This window comes from Marmota marmota, unplaced genomic scaffold (assembly GCF_001458135.2).
Source record: "Marmota marmota marmota unplaced genomic scaffold, marMar, whole genome shotgun sequence".
Taxonomy (NCBI): Eukaryota; Metazoa; Chordata; class Mammalia; order Rodentia; family Sciuridae; genus Marmota; species Marmota marmota.
This window is the reverse complement of record NW_026000229.1, coordinates 17,073,704-17,093,226: the sequence shown is the minus strand read 5'-3', so window position 1 is coordinate 17,093,226 and position 19,523 is coordinate 17,073,704. Positions and strand designations below refer to the sequence as shown.

The following is a 19,523-nucleotide window of genomic DNA, read 5'->3' as shown; positions in this document are numbered from 1 at the left end:
GGAGTTGCTGAAGAGCTAGTGAAATTTTCCAAATTTGGAAAGCTTTCCTTTTTTGCCTTAAACATATTGATAATTAGAATTCTAAAAGAAAGACCATTAACATGAGACCAGTGTAAGGGTTGGCAAATGATGACCTGGCCCTGGGGCCTATTCCCTTGAGCTAATAATGGTTTTTACACATTTAAAGGGAGGATATGGGAGAGAAAAGAACATGCAGCTATACCATATGTGCCCTGCAAAACGTAAAGTATTTGCTATATGATCCTTTACAGAAAAGGTTTGCTCTGCTCTGGAGCATGTAAGACTACAATAGTATGTATCTCTTGCATGTAGACATAGTTCATGAGCTTTAACATAAAAATAAGCATCATTCGCTGAGCACAGTGGCACACACCTGTAATCCTAGCAGCATGGGAGGCTGAGGCAGGAGTATTGAAAGTATGAAGCCAGCCTCAGCAACTTAGCAAGACCTTGTCTCAAGATGAAAAATAAAAAGGGCTGGGGATGTGGCTGAGTTGTTAAGTGACCCTGGGATCAACTCTAGTACCAAAACTAAAATATAAACAACAACAACAAAACACCTTTATTCCTTTGGCCCATTTGTATTAACTGGCCCTTGGTGTTCTTCAGGAATATTGAAACTGCTTCCTTCAGGTAGGCCCATGTGCTGGAATGTATGTTAGCAGGTGCCTTTCCTTCCTGTTCTGTGATCAGGACATTTTCCCTTCACTTTCTGAATACGGTCGAGTGTATTATAGGTAACTAGATTATAGGAGCCCTCGTTTGCTGGATATGCAGGGAAAATAATTGCTAAAATATGCCATGCAAGGTCAAGTGACTTGTCCATTTTCCTTGTGAGATCAGAGGGACCTTTGCTATCTTTTCCTCCTTTCAGAGCTAGCACTGCACACAGCTCAGTTTGCAAAGAGTCTAGCCATGCTTGGGAGTTCCGAGGACAACACGGCACTGTCACGGGCACTCTCCCAGCTGGCTGAGGTGGAAGAAAAAATTGAGCAGCTTCACCAGGAACAGGCCAACAATGACTTCTTCCTCCTTGCTGAACTCCTGAGTGACTACATTCGCCTCCTGGCCATAGTCCGAGTAAGCTTTTGTTTCTTTTTCTCTTTCTCCTCCCTTGATTAATTTTTATTTTCTTTGCTCTTCTTTGTCTCAAGAAATTTCATCTCATTATAGCTTATAAATAGGTATAACTTTTTCTACTATTATAAGAGAAGGTATCCTACCAACCAAGCAATCTGTTTGACTGTTAGTCAAATATTGTTGAGTTGTTTTGAGGCCCACAGCCAATTTCCTAGATGAATTTGGAGAAAAGACCACTCCTGAATTTCCAAATAGCCTCCCCCCTGTTGTTGAAGGACAGTGTCCTCTGTGCTCCTTCCTTCAAGCAAGGGTTATTACAGACCTATTGTCTTGGCTCCGTGGAGCAGTGACTTCCTCAGTCCTTTGGTCTTTGCCTTCTTAACAGCAAGCGGTGGCTTTGCCCTGATAAGAGCTCTTGCTGGCTTCCACTTGTCCCTCCAATGTGGGCAGTCAGGTAACTACACAGAACTGGCTTGGCATTGCATGGAGGAGTGTGGCCAGGGGTCTGAGAGAGCGTGTCACCAGAGCCCTCCCTGTGCTGTGCTGACCACCCTGGTAACAACACTGCAGCCTGTCCCTCAGATCAGACACCTCACTTTTTCTCCTGGTGACCAGGGCAGTCTGGTTTCCCATGACCTCTCAGAGCAATTAAGAGAGCTTGACTGGGCAGTGGTATTAGCTCTCGCATGGCCTCTAAAACAGAGGAAAGAATTAAGAGAGAGCCTTGTGCCTACCCTATAAGGGCCTGATTCAGCTTGGGATCAGGATGTCTGAGCCTCTGAGTTGGAATGGTGCCACCCCTGACTCCCCATCCCCAACATATCTCCCACTAGGGAGCTTCTGTGTTCTGTCAAGAACTGAGATGCTCCTAGGACTCTCACTTCCTCTGCAGTAGAGTTGCTTAATATAGCCTGTGAGACTGCTCATTGTCCTCTCCCTTTGGTCTTTGGTTTGCTCCTAACTCCAGAGTGATAAGAGGCTTGAAAAATAACCTGCTATGGAATTCTTAGAACTGGTCAGACTACTTAGATTGGAGAGCCATCTCAGGGAAGGGCTCTGTCTGGGGGAAGCTTTCTGAGAGGAGCATTGTATGGGGGTCTCTGGAGAATATTTGGATATCCTCAGGCAGCTGAGCTTGTATATACAGGAGGGAGAGGAGGCTGGAGCTCCACAGGCTGGGGCTGGGGAAGTGTGCTTTAGAGCATAGAATTGTGACTGATCATTTCTCAGAGTCCTTCATATTCCCACTTTATGTCATAAGCTTCTGTGAGATTTGAGAGACAAGCAGGTTTTTTTTTTCCTGCCCTTCCCTGAACCTAGAATTAAACTACTGCTAGCCCACTGTTAGTTTGAGTCTTGGATATGAAATTGCCTGAGAAATTGCAGGCAATCAGCAGTAATTATGCTGAGGAAGGTGAATTTGATGGCTTTGCACTCCCTAATGTTCAGGTTTGGCAAAGGCCCATGTTAAGGAAGCCTAGGGAATGTACAGGGAACTTTTGTAGGGAAAGGGGAACTAATGGAACAGGGGTGGGAGTTTGGCCCTAGGCACTTTGATCTGTGCTGCCTCTTGAGGTCTACAAACCGAATGTGGAGTGGTGGTAGTTTGGTTAAATCAACAACTGCCCTTCTCTGGAAATGCTGATTGTGTTCAAGGGATTGGAAATAGGGAAAACCAGCAAGTAGACTTTGGGGAGCTTTTTGGCAGCGTTGATTGCCTAGAGAAGGTGAGTGTGTGGTTGAGATGTAAGCAGAGTGTCCTGTTATAAGTGTTTATTTTAAGCTAACCTTGTATGCTATTTAAGTGTCAGTTGAAAGTTTGCTTCCTTGGGTTAGATTTCCCTGACATATCTCCAAAGCTAAGCAAGCTTTATGTTAAAATACCCTGCTTGTTTTCCTGCTACTCTGCATACTTGTATGTGTTTGTGATTGTTAATACAATGATGGCTTTTTCCAATAGAAGATAAGTTCAGTGAAAACTGGATCATGTGTTTCACTGCCACTGTATTCTTAATTTCTGGCACCAGGGAAAATGTGTAGTCTCATGGACTCACTTTTCTGAGGGAGGCATTTCGGAAGTCATAGTATTCATCACTGGCGTCAGGCCACCTACTGTGCTCCCAGCCATCCAATCCCGGAAGTAGCATGAAGCAGCATGGCATTGGCCCACTGAAGGCTCGGAGAGGATATTACCCAAGCTTGTGCTTCTAGATATTAAACTTTGCAGCTGGGCACTAACTGTGGCTGCAGAACCTGCCCTTGCTCAGTCCTTCCCTGGCACAGCTGCTGGGAGAGCCTCCCTACAAAGCAGACCTAGCAGAGCTCCTGAACAGCTGGTTGTACTCCTCCCAAACCCCTACCCCCACAGGCTGCCTTTGACCAGCGCATGAAGACATGGCAACGCTGGCAGGATGCTCAAGCTATGCTGCAGAAGAAGCGAGAGGCTGAGGCTCGGCTGTTGTGGGCCAACAAGCCTGACAAGCTACAGCAGGCCAAGGATGAGATCACAGAGGTGAGTTTCCTAAGGCACCCTATTGCCAAGGTATTCTCTGGCTTCTGAATGAGCCTGGTCTCATTCCACCCAGATGCTTGGAACCCCTCAGCAGGCAGAAAAGATAATTGAGATTAAAGGGCCTTGTCTTCTGGGTAAGCCTCAGAGTGATTGCAGGCCTGCCCTAAGGCCTGACTCTTTTCTCTTCCCACTCCACCCAGACTTGCCAAATCAGAGTCTCGGTAGGGGATCCTGGTATGGCTACTTAGGTGATGCAAAAATGGTGCCCTGGTGAGAATGAAATGAGGTGGTGGGGTGGGGCAGCACTTCTGGCACTGCTGGTAAGAACTAAATCAGAAGCTGCTGCAGTACCAGAGCTTTCTCAAAGACCAGGCTTGGTCTGGAACACATGGCATCTCTTTCTCAGCAGCCCCTGAAGTAACCTTTTGCTGGATATAATGATCAGTTGAGGTCTCATGTGGAATTTCTGACCAAATGTAAAGACTTAAATGATCCTTTCTTTGCTTTTCCTTCACAGTGGGAGTCTCGGGTGACTCAGTATGAAAGGGACTTTGAAAGGATTTCAACAGTGGTCCGAAAAGAAGTGATACGGTTTGAGGTAAGCTAGAAGAGTCTAACTTCTAACTTAGCGTGTAGTTCTTGTGAACTGACAAGGCCTTCTGTGTGCTTGTGGGTGTACATGTGTGTGCTCATGTGTGTGCTCATATGTGCATTTGTTCCTGAGGCATGGTAGCTCCCTTAAACTTACTGCCAGATCAGAGCATTAGATACAAAACAGTTTGTATCTGCCATGTACCCTCTGGGCCCCCATTCTTACTCCTCCCCTGCTCATCCTTTGTCCTCCAAGAAAGCTTTGCAGAGCATTAGCAGAGACGATTTGGCTGGAAATTGTAGTTATTCCAGCTGCTGGCTGTGTTTGGCCTTGATCAGCAATACACACAACATCCTATCAAAAGGGGAAGGAGCAACTGTCTGGATGATTAGTGTAGACTCCTGTCTCCTATAGAAAGAGAAATCCAAGGACTTCAAAAACCACGTGATCAAGTACCTTGAGACACTCCTGTATTCACAGCAGCAGGTATGTAAGTTATGTATGAACTTTGTCCCCTACTCCCCACTCCAGGGGTCAGATCCCTACTTGGGCCTTGAATGACAAAATGGGCAGGTCTTGCTTGGAGGGAGGGTCCCTGCTATAGTTAATAATAGAAAATTGGCCTTGCTACTCCAGCATAGAACATCTGACAGGAGGATCCGATTGTGTTGCCCTAAGTCTATGATTAACTTCTCTCCCAGTAAGGGCAACTCTGTGGCACCACCTAGCCCTCTTGAGGCTGAGACCTCAATTAGTATGGAATGGCCTTATTGTGAGAAGTTAACAGCTGGGCAAAACTGTGGCCTCTAGGAGTACACCCTTCAGGGCAAAACCAAGATTGTCTTTAGAGAGAGACTTCCCTTCCACTTGGGACTCAGAAACAGATGCTCCTGCTAATAGAGGAAGAGGAAGATAATGTTATGGCTTCTGCATCTGCTCAGCACACCTTCCTTTGGGTGGCTGAGGTGCTTGCTCCCTCCCAGACTAACTTGGGCCCTGCTAACTACATGGGGGTACTTGCTTACTGTCCCCCCACTTCTTTGCAGCTGGCAAAGTACTGGGAAGCCTTCCTTCCTGAGGCAAAGGCCATCTCCTAATGGACCAAGGATTCCAGAGCCTACCTGTGTGACGCTGACTTTTTATACACTGTCTTTCCTTTGATGGACTCCAGTGATGCATCTTGCCTAGGCTGGACTTAGCCCCTTTCTACCTGCCCCTGTGACCAAACTGTTCCCAGTTACTCTAACCAATATTTCATTTAGCTTCCATATATATTTTCTTACCTAAGAGAATAGTTTCCTGCTTTAAGCAAAAGACTACAGTAGGTGGTGGATTATGGAATAGGGGTGAAGTATTGCTATAAATATATAAATACAAATGTATATTTTTCAGGATGTGGTTTAGGAACTGGGAATAACGTTTTCTGTTACTCCTGATGGTGCCATGAAAAGATTATGTAATAAAATATTTTAAAATCAGGTCACATGACTCAGAATGGTGGTGCTTTTTGCTTTAGTTTGGGGAGCAGTTGGGAAGCAGGTCTGAAATACTCATAACCAAGAAGCTGCCCAGGTGTAGGAACTTTCTCTGTATAGGAGTTCATAAGATTTTGCTGCTCCTTCCCTGTGGAACTTGGGTTTCTTTTTCTCTACCTACCTCAGATGTTATTCAGAGGCTATATTAATCTGCCTAATTCTTAACTCTTGTTTTTTTAGAGAAGGAATTTTAAAAACTTATTTTGCAGAGAAGGCTAACCTTGTCTTATTCCTACTTTTGGCCTAAGCTCTGGAAGCAAGTTTTATGTTCTAGCTACCTATCAAAACATGTCCTTAGGGGCTGAGGACTATGGCTCAGTGGTAGAATACATGTATAAGGCATGGGGTTCAATTCTCCAGCACCAAAAATAAGTCACAGTAAATAAGTAAGCAAGCAAGCAAAACCACCACATTCTTAATAAACTGTTCTTGTTAAGGTATAAATATATAATTAAGGACTTGCTGCTTTATCCCTACAAAGAGCCAGAACTTGTGCCTCTGGATAGGGTAATCTCCAAGCTCCTGAGCCTTTTTGAGATTCACAGAAGCTTCACTGTCTGTGTCTTTAGAGGGAGCATGTCAGGAAGAGCCCCCAGGTATTGTAAGCACAAGCCAAGGGTGTTCAAACAGGTCTTTACTGGTCTGGCCAGGGAAGGCCAGAGCCTCAGATAAGTCATTGATGGGTTTCCTCTCAGCTGTGTTCCCAGCTGCATGAGCTGCACTGGTCAGAGCTGACTTTGAAGCTCCCTTGTGAGTCAGAGCTGGCTGACTGCCTGCCATAGGAATCTTGCCACCTCCAACCCCACCACCCTCTGCATAGGGGCTCTAGGACCTGCTCTTTCAGTTCTCTTTGGTGGAGGCTAAGGTTTGGGGAGGGGCAGCCTAAGGCAAGAGAAAGCATTAAATGGTGCTGACCTGTATCTGGGAAGGTGTCCTTGCTGCAAGTATTTTTTTCAACAGGTTAAGTTTTTGGAAAAAGTTACTCAGTTTCTCCCCTATATCTTTATTATCACTTTTGCTTTTATCTTTCCACCTTTTTAATATGCTTGTCTTTACATAGTTGTAATAATACACACATAAAATATTTTGTATCCTGCTTTTGTCATTCAACATTATATGTTACCGGCATTTTTTCTGTATCTTTATATACCTTCACAAATTTGTAAGGCTATATCATTTTAAGGCTTCCATAGATTAGACTGTACCATAATTTTTATTCATCCTTTACTGTTGGATTCTTGGTTTGCGGGGTTTTTTTTTATAACTTTTTAAAATATAATTTCAAACTTATAGAAAGTTGCAGAAATGTTACAAATGTACTCTTTACCCAAATTTATGAAGTATTCACATTTTACCCCATTTGCTTTATGATTTGCTTTATCTACTGAATTTGCATGTTGTATTTTCTGAATCATTGGAAAATAAATTGCATACCAGTGAATCCCATGGCCCCAGAAACTTAAGTATGTATTTCCTTAAGAACAAGAACCTTAATTTGTAATGTTTTGAACAACCAACAATAAAAAATTTAAAATAAATAAATAAATAAATAAATAAATAAAAACAATTAGCAAAAAAAAAAAAAAAAAAAAAAAAAAGAACAAGAACCTTCTCATGTAAGTACAGTATTAAAACCAGGAAGTTGAACACTAATAAAATACTTATCTAATGATGGTTACCATATTTAAATTCGTCATTTGTCCCCATAATGTCCTTTGTATCAGTTCTCTTTTTCCTTATGCAGGATCATGTGTTACTTTTATTTGTGATACATGATTACATTTCTCTTTTTTTAAAAATTATTTTTGTTTTGTTTTTGTAGTACTGGAGGTTGAACCTAGAGCAAAGCCCTATCACTGAGCTACATTCCCCAGCCCTACCTGTATCTCCTTTAATGCAGAAGAGTTCCTCAGCCTTTGTCTTTCATTATGGTGACATTTTTGAAGAATATAGGCCAGTTATTTTGTAGAATATTGCTTAATTTGCATTTTTCTTATGGTTCCACATGACTGGGGCTTTCCATTCTGGATACGAACATCATAGAAGTGATGTGTTCTCCATGCATCTGAAGTTGGCATATGATGTTGTTTGTCCCATTAATGTTGATGATAAATCTGATCACTTGGTTAAGTTGATGTCTACCAGGTTTTTCATTTTAAATTTGCTATTTTCCCCTTTGTAATTAACAAGTAATTTATGGGAGATACTTTCAGATCATACAAGTATTTTGTTCATCCACGGTTATAGCATCCATTGGTAACTGGTCTTGCCTGAATCAGTTATTATTATAAGGATTGAGCAGTATTATTTTCCATCTCAGACCTGCTTTCTACATTTATTGGTTGGCATTCTCCTTCTAAATAAAAACATTCTCTTTCCCCATTTATTTTACCACTTGTTTATCAGTATGGAAACATGGATTCCTACTGTATTCAAATTCAAGCTGTTACTTTGACTTTATTTTGCTCAAACTGTCCTACATTGGTAGCAGGCTCCTGTGTCTTTAACTTTTGAATACTTTACTTTCTGGCATAACAAGATATTCTAGGCTCATCTTGTATCTTCCTTGCCTCAGCCCTAGAATCAGCCATTTCTCCAGGAAGCTTTGATTCTTAGGAATGAAATTTAGAAACGAAGTTTGGGTGTTGAGTGTGCTTGTTGTTACTGGGACATCTTGCTGCAAGGTTTTCCAGCCAGGACAAGAAAATATAGAGAGGTAAAAGAAATATTGAGAGAGGTAGAGATAGATCACATAAGTAGATATTAAAAATCATGGGGTGGGAGGCTGGGGTTATAGCTCAGAGGTTGAATGCTTGCTTCGCATGTATGAGGCACTGGGTTTGATCCTCAGCACCACATAAAAAAATAAAGATAGTGTCCATCTACAACAACAAAAAAAAATCATGGGGGCTGGTGTTGTGGCTCAGTGGAAGAGCACTCGCCTAGCACGTGCAAGGCCCTGGGTTTGATCTTTAGCACCACATAAAAATAAATAAAATAGAAGTAATGTGTCCAACTATAACTAAAAAATAAATATTTTTTAAAAATCATGGGGTGGAGAGTGCTCAGTGTAGAGCACTTGCCTAGCATGCACAAGGCATAGAGGGTTCAATCCCCATTACCACAAAAAATAAATTCTTTCATGAATTCACATTGATAGTTGTAGTCTAGCCCTATAGGTTTACTCTGTCCCCTTTCCACATTTGTAATTCTTTTCTCCACGGAGACTTATTTTTAAATTAACTTCTCTGTGTTTTGTTAAGTTCTATCCAATGATCATCTTGATGTTTCATTATTTCCTTGGGATGGATGCTCCTTGGGTTTCAAAACTTCCCTCTGTGTCTGCCGTGTCTCGAAGCTGATGGGCCAGTTGACTTCAGGGCTTATGCATTTCTGTGCAGAGTTTATAGACATGGAAATCAAGAAGGCCAACAGCAGGTGAGGGGTACTGATCCAGAAGCCTCTACAGGGAATAACAGGCACAAAGGAATAATAAATAAATGACACAAAGAAAGGAGACTCAGGGGGAAGAAATTGATGAGAATGTGATGTTTGAACTGTGTCTTAAACATGAAGAGGTGTTTGTTCCTTCTACCAGGACCATTCTGCTTTCCTTGTCTGCCTGATAGTCAGAGGTGGATACCGATATCTAGGGACATACAAGTGCTTGGTATGGCCAGAGTTGAATCAGTGAGGTGAGAGTAATGAGCAGAAGCTGGATCATAATGCCTGAGAATTCGTGAGGCCCTTTGAACGTTATCCTACAAGTACAGGAAGCTACTGAAGGGAAGTATTTGTGATTTAGACATCAGAAGGTGTCAGACTGGAGGTGGAGATTGCTGCCAGGCTCTATACAACATCCGCAGGGATGAGGCCAGTAATAATGGAGTTAGAACTCAGGGAGAGGTTTGGAAGGTGGAGATGCAACCACTGGGACCTGGCCACTGACTTGATGAGAGACCCGAGGGAGGGGAAGGTAGTTGGCATGGCCCTCAGGTATCTGGCTTGAATATTAGACACAGATTACACATTGTAACACAAGCTACACAGAAGGCAAACAGGTTTAGAGCAGATGGGAGGGGAAGCAGTGGGGACAGTAAAGCTTCTCTGGAGGGGATGAGAGGCTGGTGGTTAGAAGTGGGAGATACAGAGTTTTATTTAAAGGCTGGGCAGACTTAAGCATGTTATAGAAATTCAGAGGAGAGAAAGGGAACAACTCTCAGAGTTATGTGTGGGAATAAAGGCAGCCCAGAGAGTGGAAGGGAACAGTTCCCATGTTCAGAGGGAGCCTCACTGCTGTCTGCTGTGAGAAAGAAATCTATTGGAGGAGGGAAGGCAGAAGAAGGGTTCATGCCTCCTCCTGGTAGGGACACTGTTTACCTATTTGAACCAAGAGGTTTGGACAAAATGTATGGAGATAAGTCTACAATTATCCTGCTTGCCCCTTGGGTTGTTTCCTCAAGAATTTCTGGATTCCATCTGAAGGTGAGGAAATAGAGCTGGGGAAAATGTAATATTCAGTATAAGTATTCAGTGACAGAATAAGTAAGTGGAGTAGAAATAAAATAGAGAGGAAGTGTCACATAAATATTAGTAACTTTAAACTCTTCCCAGAAGACTTTTTTTTTTTTTTTTTTTTTTTTTAGTACTGGGGATTAAACTCAGGGGGCACTTGACCACTGAGCCACATCCCCAGCCCTATTTTGTATTTTATTTAGAGACAGGAGTCAGGGTCTCACTGAGTTGCTTAGCACCTCACTTTTGCTGAGGTTGGCTTTGAACTCGCCATCCTCCTGACTCAGGTGCCCGAGCCTTTGGGATTACAGGAGTGCACCACCACGCCCAGCCCTCCCAGAAGACTTTTATTATTAATGCACCTATAGTTGGGAACTCTAAAGAAAATAAGGAATGGTTTTTCAGAAATTCAAATTTTAAAAAGGAGAATTGATGGAAACCTGCTCAAATATGGGCAAAGGTCTGGTTGGGCAGAGCGTGGTGATGGAAAGAGTGTCCTTTGCTGAGCATGCTTAGGCCCCACATGAGGTTGAAGCCCATGGATTCTGAGTGACATCTAACCGCAAGGTGTGGGATTTTTCCCACTGGTACTTGGCAGCTTGGAGGAAATGGAGGGAAAGAGAAGAATAGTGATCCCTGCCCTAGCAGAAAAGGACACATCTTTGCTGCTGTCGGCACATCCCTTAGCTATATACTTTGTCTTTGGAGATACTAAGATTCTCTGTGCCGTGTTTGAGTTAAGAATTAGAAACGGACAACAACTCAATCCTATCCTCTGAACCTTGGGAATGGAGCATACATCACTATCCTGGGATACCAGTTGTGTGGCTTTGTGTTGGTTATATGTCTTTATCACTTCATGGCCCCAGCAAAAGTTTGGGTTCAAAACAGATGCCAAATAGATAAGTGTTACATGATTATTCAGTTGCAGGCTCTGCTGCCTGGCATTCACAGCTGTCTGTGAGAGGACCCAGCTCACCTTGCCCTGTTTATCTCCCAGTCCTTAACAGTGCTAAAGTCTCATGGAAACTGATTACAAACATGCTTTTTCCCTTTCTCATTTCCATGTGACTGGATGAGCCTTTGTTAATTCTGGGCTTTGTACCTGTGACATTCTTTCTCAGTTCCCATTTCTTATCTTCAGTTTCAGAATTATACCAGTCTGAAATAGGCATTTTTCAACATTATGGATGGGCACGTAAGTGTAAGGAGATGGAAGGCATTTGCCAATGTGTCAGTGAGGATCCTCATAGACACTTCTAGAAACCAGGCCCATGAAAACTAACCACAGATGCCCATTGTAAATGGTGTTGTTTGTTTACAGTTGCAAAAACTGGAATGAATCTAAATTTGTGTCATGAAAGGATTAAATGAATTATGGTACAGTCATACAGTTGGCTATTATATAGCCATTGAAAGTGATATGTAATTATATTCATTGACAAGAAAAACTCATATTTTTGAGTGAAAAAAGCAGGTTTTAGAATTGCATGTATGATATGATCCTCATTTTATAAAATTTTATATATGGGAAGGATGTTAATTAAATTGTTTACTATGATTGCCTCTAAAGATGGAATTTTGCATTACTTCCAGTTTTTTATGCCATTAATATTGCTTAAAATGTCTGTATTATCTTTACAAGTAGAAAAATCAAATAAAGCTATTTTCATTGTGGGAGAACAATTTAGTGCATCCTTTGGGGCCTACTTCATATATAAATTCTCTGAAAAGCTTTGTCTGATCCACTTTATCTGATCCACCATCTCTATCCCAGACAGGAATGGGAACTCCGTCTCCTGTACCTCTTGTATGGCACTGTATTTATTGTCTTTGTAAACTCTGGTCTCTACCTTATGCAATGGCTCTCTGAGGTTACCTCATTGGCCTCCTGTGCAATGAATTCCTTAAGATCATAGAGTTTGTATTTTCTACTCATCTTGGTATCCTCCTGCCACCTTCAAAGGCAGCCTATGGGGGTAGTTGCTATTCTGTAGCTCCACATCATTGCCATATGGCTACTGAGGACAGATCTTGAGGTTTTTCAAACAGTTATGAAATCTGGCAATTTTGGGACTCAGTAGGCCCTACCATGGTTGGTAAGACTAGTGCTCAGAGCCTTAGGTGGGGCCTACAGGCTGCCCCATGATAGCCACCTGCCTCATCAGGCTTGCCTGAGATAAGCCTTCTCCCCTTTGGCCCTTGTCTGTTGTGGAAATGCCCCTGTGGCTAAGATGACCAGACCTCTGGGACAGAAACTCCACCCACCCAAGGCAGCTCAGAAAAAGCCAGCTGTTCATCCTCCATAGGATGTACTTTGTTTGGGTCCAGAAAAAAACCACAGAAAAACCCTGGCCAGTCTGAGATAGAACCTTTCACTAAAGAGATGTGACGACTGTTTCCAAATGACTCTTCCCTCCAAGATTTATTGCTTTTTAGCTTCCCCTTCCATTATGAGTGGCAGCAATGATGGCCACAGGGACCCAACCAGCAAGTCTCTGTGAAGTGGCACATCAGCAGCCTCACTAGCAAAAAAGATGAGGTGCACCTTACAGGCAGGAACATGTGTAGGTCAAAGGACAGACTGCCCCCGGCAGCCTCTTCCCACTGTGGAGCCTCATTATTTCATTAACTATAGTAAGAATTGTTGCTTGTTAAGTACTATCTGCCAGGCATTGTGCTCAGGGCTTTAAGACATCTCTACTCCAGTACCTTCAACTTACCAGGTAGTCATCATTATCTACATTAAAATACTTGAGGCTCAAAGAACAAGCAGCTTGCTCAGAGCTAAGTTAGGTTCTAGGTTCTTAGCTCTAGACAACAACCCAGAGCTAACAACCTACTAAGACATTAACCTACAAAGTTCTTAAAGACTTCAATAAATCCATACAGTATGCCTGTTAAGGACAAATCCATTTGGGCAAATGCTCTACCAGTTAGCTGCATTCCCAGCCCTTTTTATTTTATTTTGAGACAGAATCTTGCTGAGTTGTCCAGTCTGGCCTCAAATTTGAGATCCTCCTCCCTCAGCTCCTGCATAGCTAGGATTACAGGCATGTGCTACTGCACCTGGAACAAGTCCCATTTTGATACTGACCTGACCTTGTAAGTATATGAGCCTCTCTGACCCCTTTGAGATCCTCTTTCCCCTAGGAGCAGCCATTGGAAGTCAGAGAAGCAGGTCTAGTAAACAGCTGGGGACCTTTAATGCCAGATACATTTGTTGAACCAGGCATAGTGACATATGGTTTGAGGAGTGTTAGAAAGTTGTCTCCCAAGAAAAATCTGCTGTGCCATGAAAAGTGCCGAGGCAGTCTTTGCCAGTTCCTCCTGATGCAGCCCTGGGTGAGCAGCTGAGCTGCCTCTGTCATATCTGGGCAGAGGAAAAGAGGCTCTGAGGAATGACACTGCTGGCTGGGGCTGCAGGTCTGGAACCTGCTTGACCCTGAAAAGCAGGTTGCCAACCTGTCCTGAGCCTGGTTTGCTCTCAGGGCTCTCAAGACATTTTCTATAGAGGTGCCTTCTTAATCCAGCTCTTTCCAGAACCACTTCTCACCCTTGGGCTTCACTCTCCTGTTTCTGAAAATGAAGAGTTTAGACTATGTCAGAAACTTAAAAATCGTTTTAGAGAACTCTTTTTAAGGTATCTTGTTCCAAAATTCAATATTATAACGTAAAAATTGTTTTTAAATTTTATTTCAAATTAATAAAATGTACTTATTAAAAAGGCAATCAGTAGGAACCCTGAGGTGGTTGTGATGAATAGAATAGTTGCTGGTTTACACCAAGCTCTTCTTCCAATTTATTTGCTGTGTTTTTTTGTTTGTTTGTTTGTTTTGTTTTTTTTTGGTTGTGCAATATGGAGAAATATCAGGAAAATCCTTATCACAGAGTTAGTAGCTGAAAGAGTTGTTTTCAAACTAACCTTTAAAGTTCAGCATACTGAAAGGAATAGAATTTGTTTTTGTTGATAAATAAGTAGCAATATATTAGGATGAACTATATGTAACTGTGAATCTCCTACCATTTTTGGATTACAAAAACATTAGTTTCATATAATTCAGTTAAAAATAACAGCGAATATTTATTTACTGTGTGTCAGGCCCATGCTAAGCACTTCAGAAGCATGATGTCATTTAACCCACACACAACGCCCCCCACCCAACTCTCCATTGTACAGATAAGGACTCAAGTTCAGGGGGGCTCTCCAAGATTACACAAGTGACTAGAGCAGGACTTGGGTGGGGCAGGCAAGGCCTACCCTTGCTCAGGCAGCCTCCCATGGTTGGCCCCTCCCTCTGGCTCACCCACCCACTCCCAGAGAAGAATCCAGCCTCTGTGTCTAGCAGCACCCACTTGCCTGCCCTGCCCAGGAGCTATTTGTTTTCTTAACGGGGTTAACCAAACCTCCTGAGCAGCCTTGGAGCTGTGGGGTGGAGCTGCGGGTGAAAGGGGGTTTTGTGTGCAGTGGTTTTGTTAGCAATGGTGGAGGGTGAGGGCCCAGCCAAGGCATGGCAGAAGCGCAGGCCAGCCAACCCACAGGACCACCACAGGAGCAGGGCTGTGTTGGGGAACATCTTCACCTCAGCATGTCCTGCCCTTTGCTCAAGCCATGATACTGTCAAGCAGCCAGTGTAGCACAGTCCCTTGAGGGGCTGGTGTGGGAGTCCGATGTCTACTACATGGTCCCCAGGAACACACGGGGCATCCCCAGGGAACTGTTGAAAATGTCCATGATTAGGCACCACGTAGGGCTCTGAACCCAATCCTCCTGTCTCAGCCTCCCCAGCCGCTGGGATTACAGGCATGTGCCACCACACCCAGCACAACCCCATATTTTCTGATTGCAAAGTTAGCCTCAGCAACAGCGAGGCACTTAGCAACTCAGTGAGACCCTGTCTCTAAATAAAATACAAAATAGAGCTGGGGATGTGGCTCAGTGCTTGAGTCCCCCAGTTCAATCCCTGGTACCCCCAAAAAAGAAAATATGGGGTTGGGGCCCTAAAATCTGAGATTGTCAGGCAGGACCTCTAGGGAATAATACTGACTTTGAAAACTATTGCTGTATAATCTAGATCAAGAAAATGTGATCAATTAATACTTTTAGGCAATTTTCACTCAGCAACTTAGAAATTAAATTCATATAGTAGACAGTGATGGAGAAAAGACAGAGATTCTATAGTAAAACAACTCATTCTAAAAATAGAAGTCACTTTGAGGTCTCTACACCCATCATATAAGCCTGGAATTTAACAGTGTTCATTTGCCACACTGACCAATGCTTAAAGTATACAGAAAATAAACTCTTCCTCTGATTGTAATAACTGCTTTGGAATTTATATCATGCCATGTGTTGCTCTTTATAGGACAATATTGCCCATAACTTGTTCTATCTCCTCAAAGACATTGTAAATAATACCTCCAAGTCCAGGATCTTGTTTCTCCTTATTTGGACCTGCACCTTTGCATCACAGGACACTGTAGAATTAGGGACCTGCATGTTTACTACAGGATGTTTTCAAGTCATTTGTATTGAATCTCAATGAAAAGCCACTGAAAAGGCAATGAAAAGCCACTGAAGCTTCTCAGGAACATCTGGAAATTAAGTCAAATGAATAAAATGAACACCAGTCCACCAAAAGAGAGAGGCAGAGATGGATGTCTAACCCTAAGATGGAAAAAGGGTTCTTGTAATCCCCTTGCAGCAGACCTTCTAGCCCTTCAGCAACCTCTGTCCCCTCTGCACCTCTCTCCCAGGCCTTCTCTCCCCTCCCCAGCCTTTGCTCTACCTCCCCATTTAGCCTTTTTATTTTTTAAAAAACTTTATTGGTGCTTTATAATTATACATAATAGATTCAATCTTACATATTCTCATTCATATACTCTTTCAATCAACAGTTTTTTGTTTTTAGTATATCAGGGCTCAGAACATGAAACTCCAAGGTATGGCACCCTTAAGTGCTAAATATTTTGAAATAAAGGATTTGGGGGCTGGGGATGTAGCTCAGTGATAGTGTGTGCTTAGCATGTGCAAGGGTTCCATCCCAACACCAAAAATTAATTAATAAAATAAAAAGACTGGAAGGGCCTAAGAGCAAGGTCTCTCTGACCTCCTGCCCTTACTTTCTTCCCTGAAGTGAGCTACAGAAATCAGAATTTTTCTTCTCCAAAATGGGTCACAGAAACTAGAATCACATAAGGTGTAGTGGTACACACTTGGAATCCCAGTTTACTTGAGCAGCTGAGGCAAGAAGATCATAAATTTAAGTCCAGTCTGGACAACCTAGGAAACCCGGTCTCGAAATTTAAAAAATAACAAGGGCTGAGGATGTAATTCAGTGGTAGAGTGCCCTGGGTTCAATCCCTCATATCAAAAACAAAAATACAGAACCCTATTCCCCTAAAGCAAACCATAAACCTAGAAAGGTTATTTACCCTTTCCCTTCTCCCTTGAACACCCTTTTTTTTTAAAGAGAGAGTGAGTGAGAGCGCGTGCGCGCACGAGAGAGAGAGAGAGAGAGAGAGAGAGAGAGAGAGAGAATTTTCTTTTAATATTTATTTTTTAGTTTTCGGTGGACACAACATCTTTGTTTGTATGTGGTGCTGAGGATCGAACCCGGGCCGCACGCATGCCAGGCGAGCGAGCTACCGCTTGAGCCACATCCCCAGCCCCCTTGAACACCCTTATTCCAGAGGAATCTTGCTCCACATCCAGGAGAAACGAATGATGATGCACAGAGGCTGAGAAGAATCTGGACAGGCCATGCTGGACTTCCCGCTTAATCCATCATACCCTTTTTGTCCAAAAATGTTTCTATGTGACTATTCATGCTTCATCAGACTTAAGCATGAACCTTCAAATGAAGACCCCTGGGTCTCTGGGCCTTCATTTTGAAAGGGTCCCATATCACATTAAACTTTAATTAAATAAATTTTGCTATGCTTTTCTCTTATTAACCTGTCTTTTGTTACAGGAATGTCCATGTGAACCTTATGATGAGTGAGGAAAATTATCCCACCATTCTACCCACCAAAGACCTATGCTAAATACTTGGCACTGTGGAGACATATAATAAACAATAATTACAGACTTAATATGTGCATGGACCAAGTGATATGATGGGGTCAGGAAGGAAGCCTCTTTGAGGAGGTAAGCTTATGCTCAGAATTAGAAGATGAGTCCACCAGGCTAAAAGTCAAGGAAGACTGTTCCAGGGATAGGAAAAACAAAGACAAAGTCCCGGAGGCAAGAAAAGAACTTGTCAGGTTTGAAGAACTAGAGGAAGGTCACTATGGCTGAAGCCTGGCTTTAATAGTTTGTATAGAAGGATAGAGAATAAACCTTATATTGACTGGGGAGGGAGGCAAGGAAAAGCAGGGAGATCCAGAGACAGAGGGCAAATGGTCATTAGGATGGTGTCCTGAACAGAGGCACTGGTAGGCCCTGAAGGTCAAGGAGGAGCTGGGGCCCTAGAATGCCAGGGAGGAAATGAAACCACACCACTTCTCCTCAGTGTCAGTCATTTCCCTTCCAGGGGACCATACCAGGATGCAGGAAGTTTCAGCTTCCTGATTCTGGGGCCCCTGTGTGATGGAATTTGGAAGGAGAATATGTGGGACACATGAGACATACCTGCCCCCATTAGGGGGTCATCCTCTGAGCTCCTCTCTGGGGCTGGGCTGGGAATGCATATGTTCTGCTCCCGCTCTGAAGGAGAGAGGTGAGTCCATCAAAGGCACTCTGTCTTCCCCTCTCCACCAGGCCTCCTACCAGGTGGTAGGTGCAAGCTCTTGAGGGGAAGGGTATCGCATCTTTACCTCAGGTTCCTTTGTCAGGGGAAGTCAGTGAGATAGAGGGCTCCTGTTATGGAGCTACTGAGTGGAAGCAGCTCTGCTGTTGAGGGGTGTGGCAAAGAGATGGGAGCAGAGGCCCTTTCAGCATATTGGGTGGAAAAAGTTCTATTTAAATATTTCCACATTCCCAGTTGACCCTACTGAGAAAGATAGGCAAGAGCAGCCTGGTGCCACCTCCCACAGTCCTTTCCTGTTCACTGCCTTTACCTACCTCTCTTACTCATCACCCAACCTCTCTCCAGGGCAAGCCTACAATCAAGCTGCTGTTTACCAGACATCTGCTGTGCTAAGGGCTTAACATGGGTCATCATCTCATTTATTTGAGAGGGTCTCCCTATGTTGCCCAGGCTGGCCTTTAATTCCTGCTCTCCAGCCATCCTCCAGCCTCAGCCTCAGCCTCCTAAGTAACTGGGTCTGTCTATAGGTGTGCACCTGGCTTGCTCAATTGTTATACACTCTCCTGAAGGAGGTGTGGTTTTTCTTTTTTCTTTTCTTTCTTTCTTTTTTTTTTTTTTTGGTGGCACATGGGAATCTCACATATACTGGCCAGCTCTCTACCACTGAGCTACATCCCCAGCCCTGGGAGGCATATTATTTCTATTTTGCACGTAAGCAAAGGTCTACACAGAGAGAGAGAGAGAATTTTAATATTTATTTTTTAGTTTTCGGCAGACACAACGTCTTTGTTTGTATGTGGTGCTGAGGATAGAACCTGGGCCGCACGCATGCCAGGCGAGCCCGCTACCGCTTGAGCCACATCCCCAGCCCAAGGTCTACACAGTTTCTGATACCATTCTGACTGATCTCCAGAGTAGAGCCTGGGTTCCTAAATTACCTCTTCCCTGTAAAATGTCCCTAGAACAGGTTAAGGTTGAAAAATATGAATGGAGGGATGGAAGAAAAAAAATGAATGAAGGGGCCTGTGGATTCTGGGGAAAGGGGACGACAAAGCTGTACTGACCCACGTTTTACCCATGGTCTCAGCTGGAGTCTCCCGGCCGTGCTCCCAAAGGTCAGGCTGAAAGGAGGGAAGGAGACGGGGCGGCCTGGTCCAGGGGAAAGGTCTGAGGAAAGCAAGGAACCTCCGGGGATCGTCCGCTGGGCAGACGCCTCCGCCCAAGCCAGGCGCCACAGACTGGAGTCCTTAGTAGACGCTCAACAAAGAACAGGTGAAATTTTGGCTTGCCCGCGTACCTGGCAGTCGGGCGTTCAGTAAATATTTGACAAACCGATGACTCTCTGCTGAGGGTTCCTCCCCCTGCGCTGTGGCCCCGCCATACCGAAGGGGCGGCGTTCGGCTACCTCCAGCCCGCGCCCTGCCTAATCTTGTCGGCTCAGGACCGGGCTGTGCTGGGGACGCCCCGGGCTGGGTCTGGGGCGGGGCCTGAGGGCTCGAAGGGCGGGGCGGCCGCGC

The 19,523-nt window shown here is 43.8% G+C and overlaps 1 protein-coding gene across 6 annotated transcripts in view; it reads left to right on the top strand.

The window, feature by feature from the left end:
- Snx1 (sorting nexin 1) overlaps positions 1 to 17,350 on the top strand; it is a 51,527-nt gene extending 34,177 nt beyond the window's left edge. Inside the window, exons 11-15 of one of the 6 annotated variants that reach the window (XM_048793344.1) lie at positions 896 to 1,101; positions 3,470 to 3,613; positions 4,131 to 4,211; positions 4,620 to 4,691; positions 17,230 to 17,350. In XM_048793344.1, coding sequence (XP_048649301.1) covers positions 896 to 1,101; positions 3,470 to 3,613; positions 4,131 to 4,211; positions 4,620 to 4,691; positions 17,230 to 17,259 — 533 coding nt within the window. In that variant the 3' untranslated portion in view covers positions 17,260 to 17,350. Of the gene's footprint in view, positions 1 to 895; positions 1,102 to 3,469; positions 3,614 to 4,130; positions 4,212 to 4,602; positions 4,692 to 5,251; positions 5,684 to 5,721; positions 6,015 to 7,562; positions 7,871 to 17,229 lie in introns of those variants that run through there. The other 5 variants (XM_048793345.1, XM_048793343.1, XM_015480559.2 and 2 more) reach the window with 5 other exon arrangements.
- The last annotated feature ends 2,173 nt before the right edge of the window (positions 17,351 to 19,523 follow it).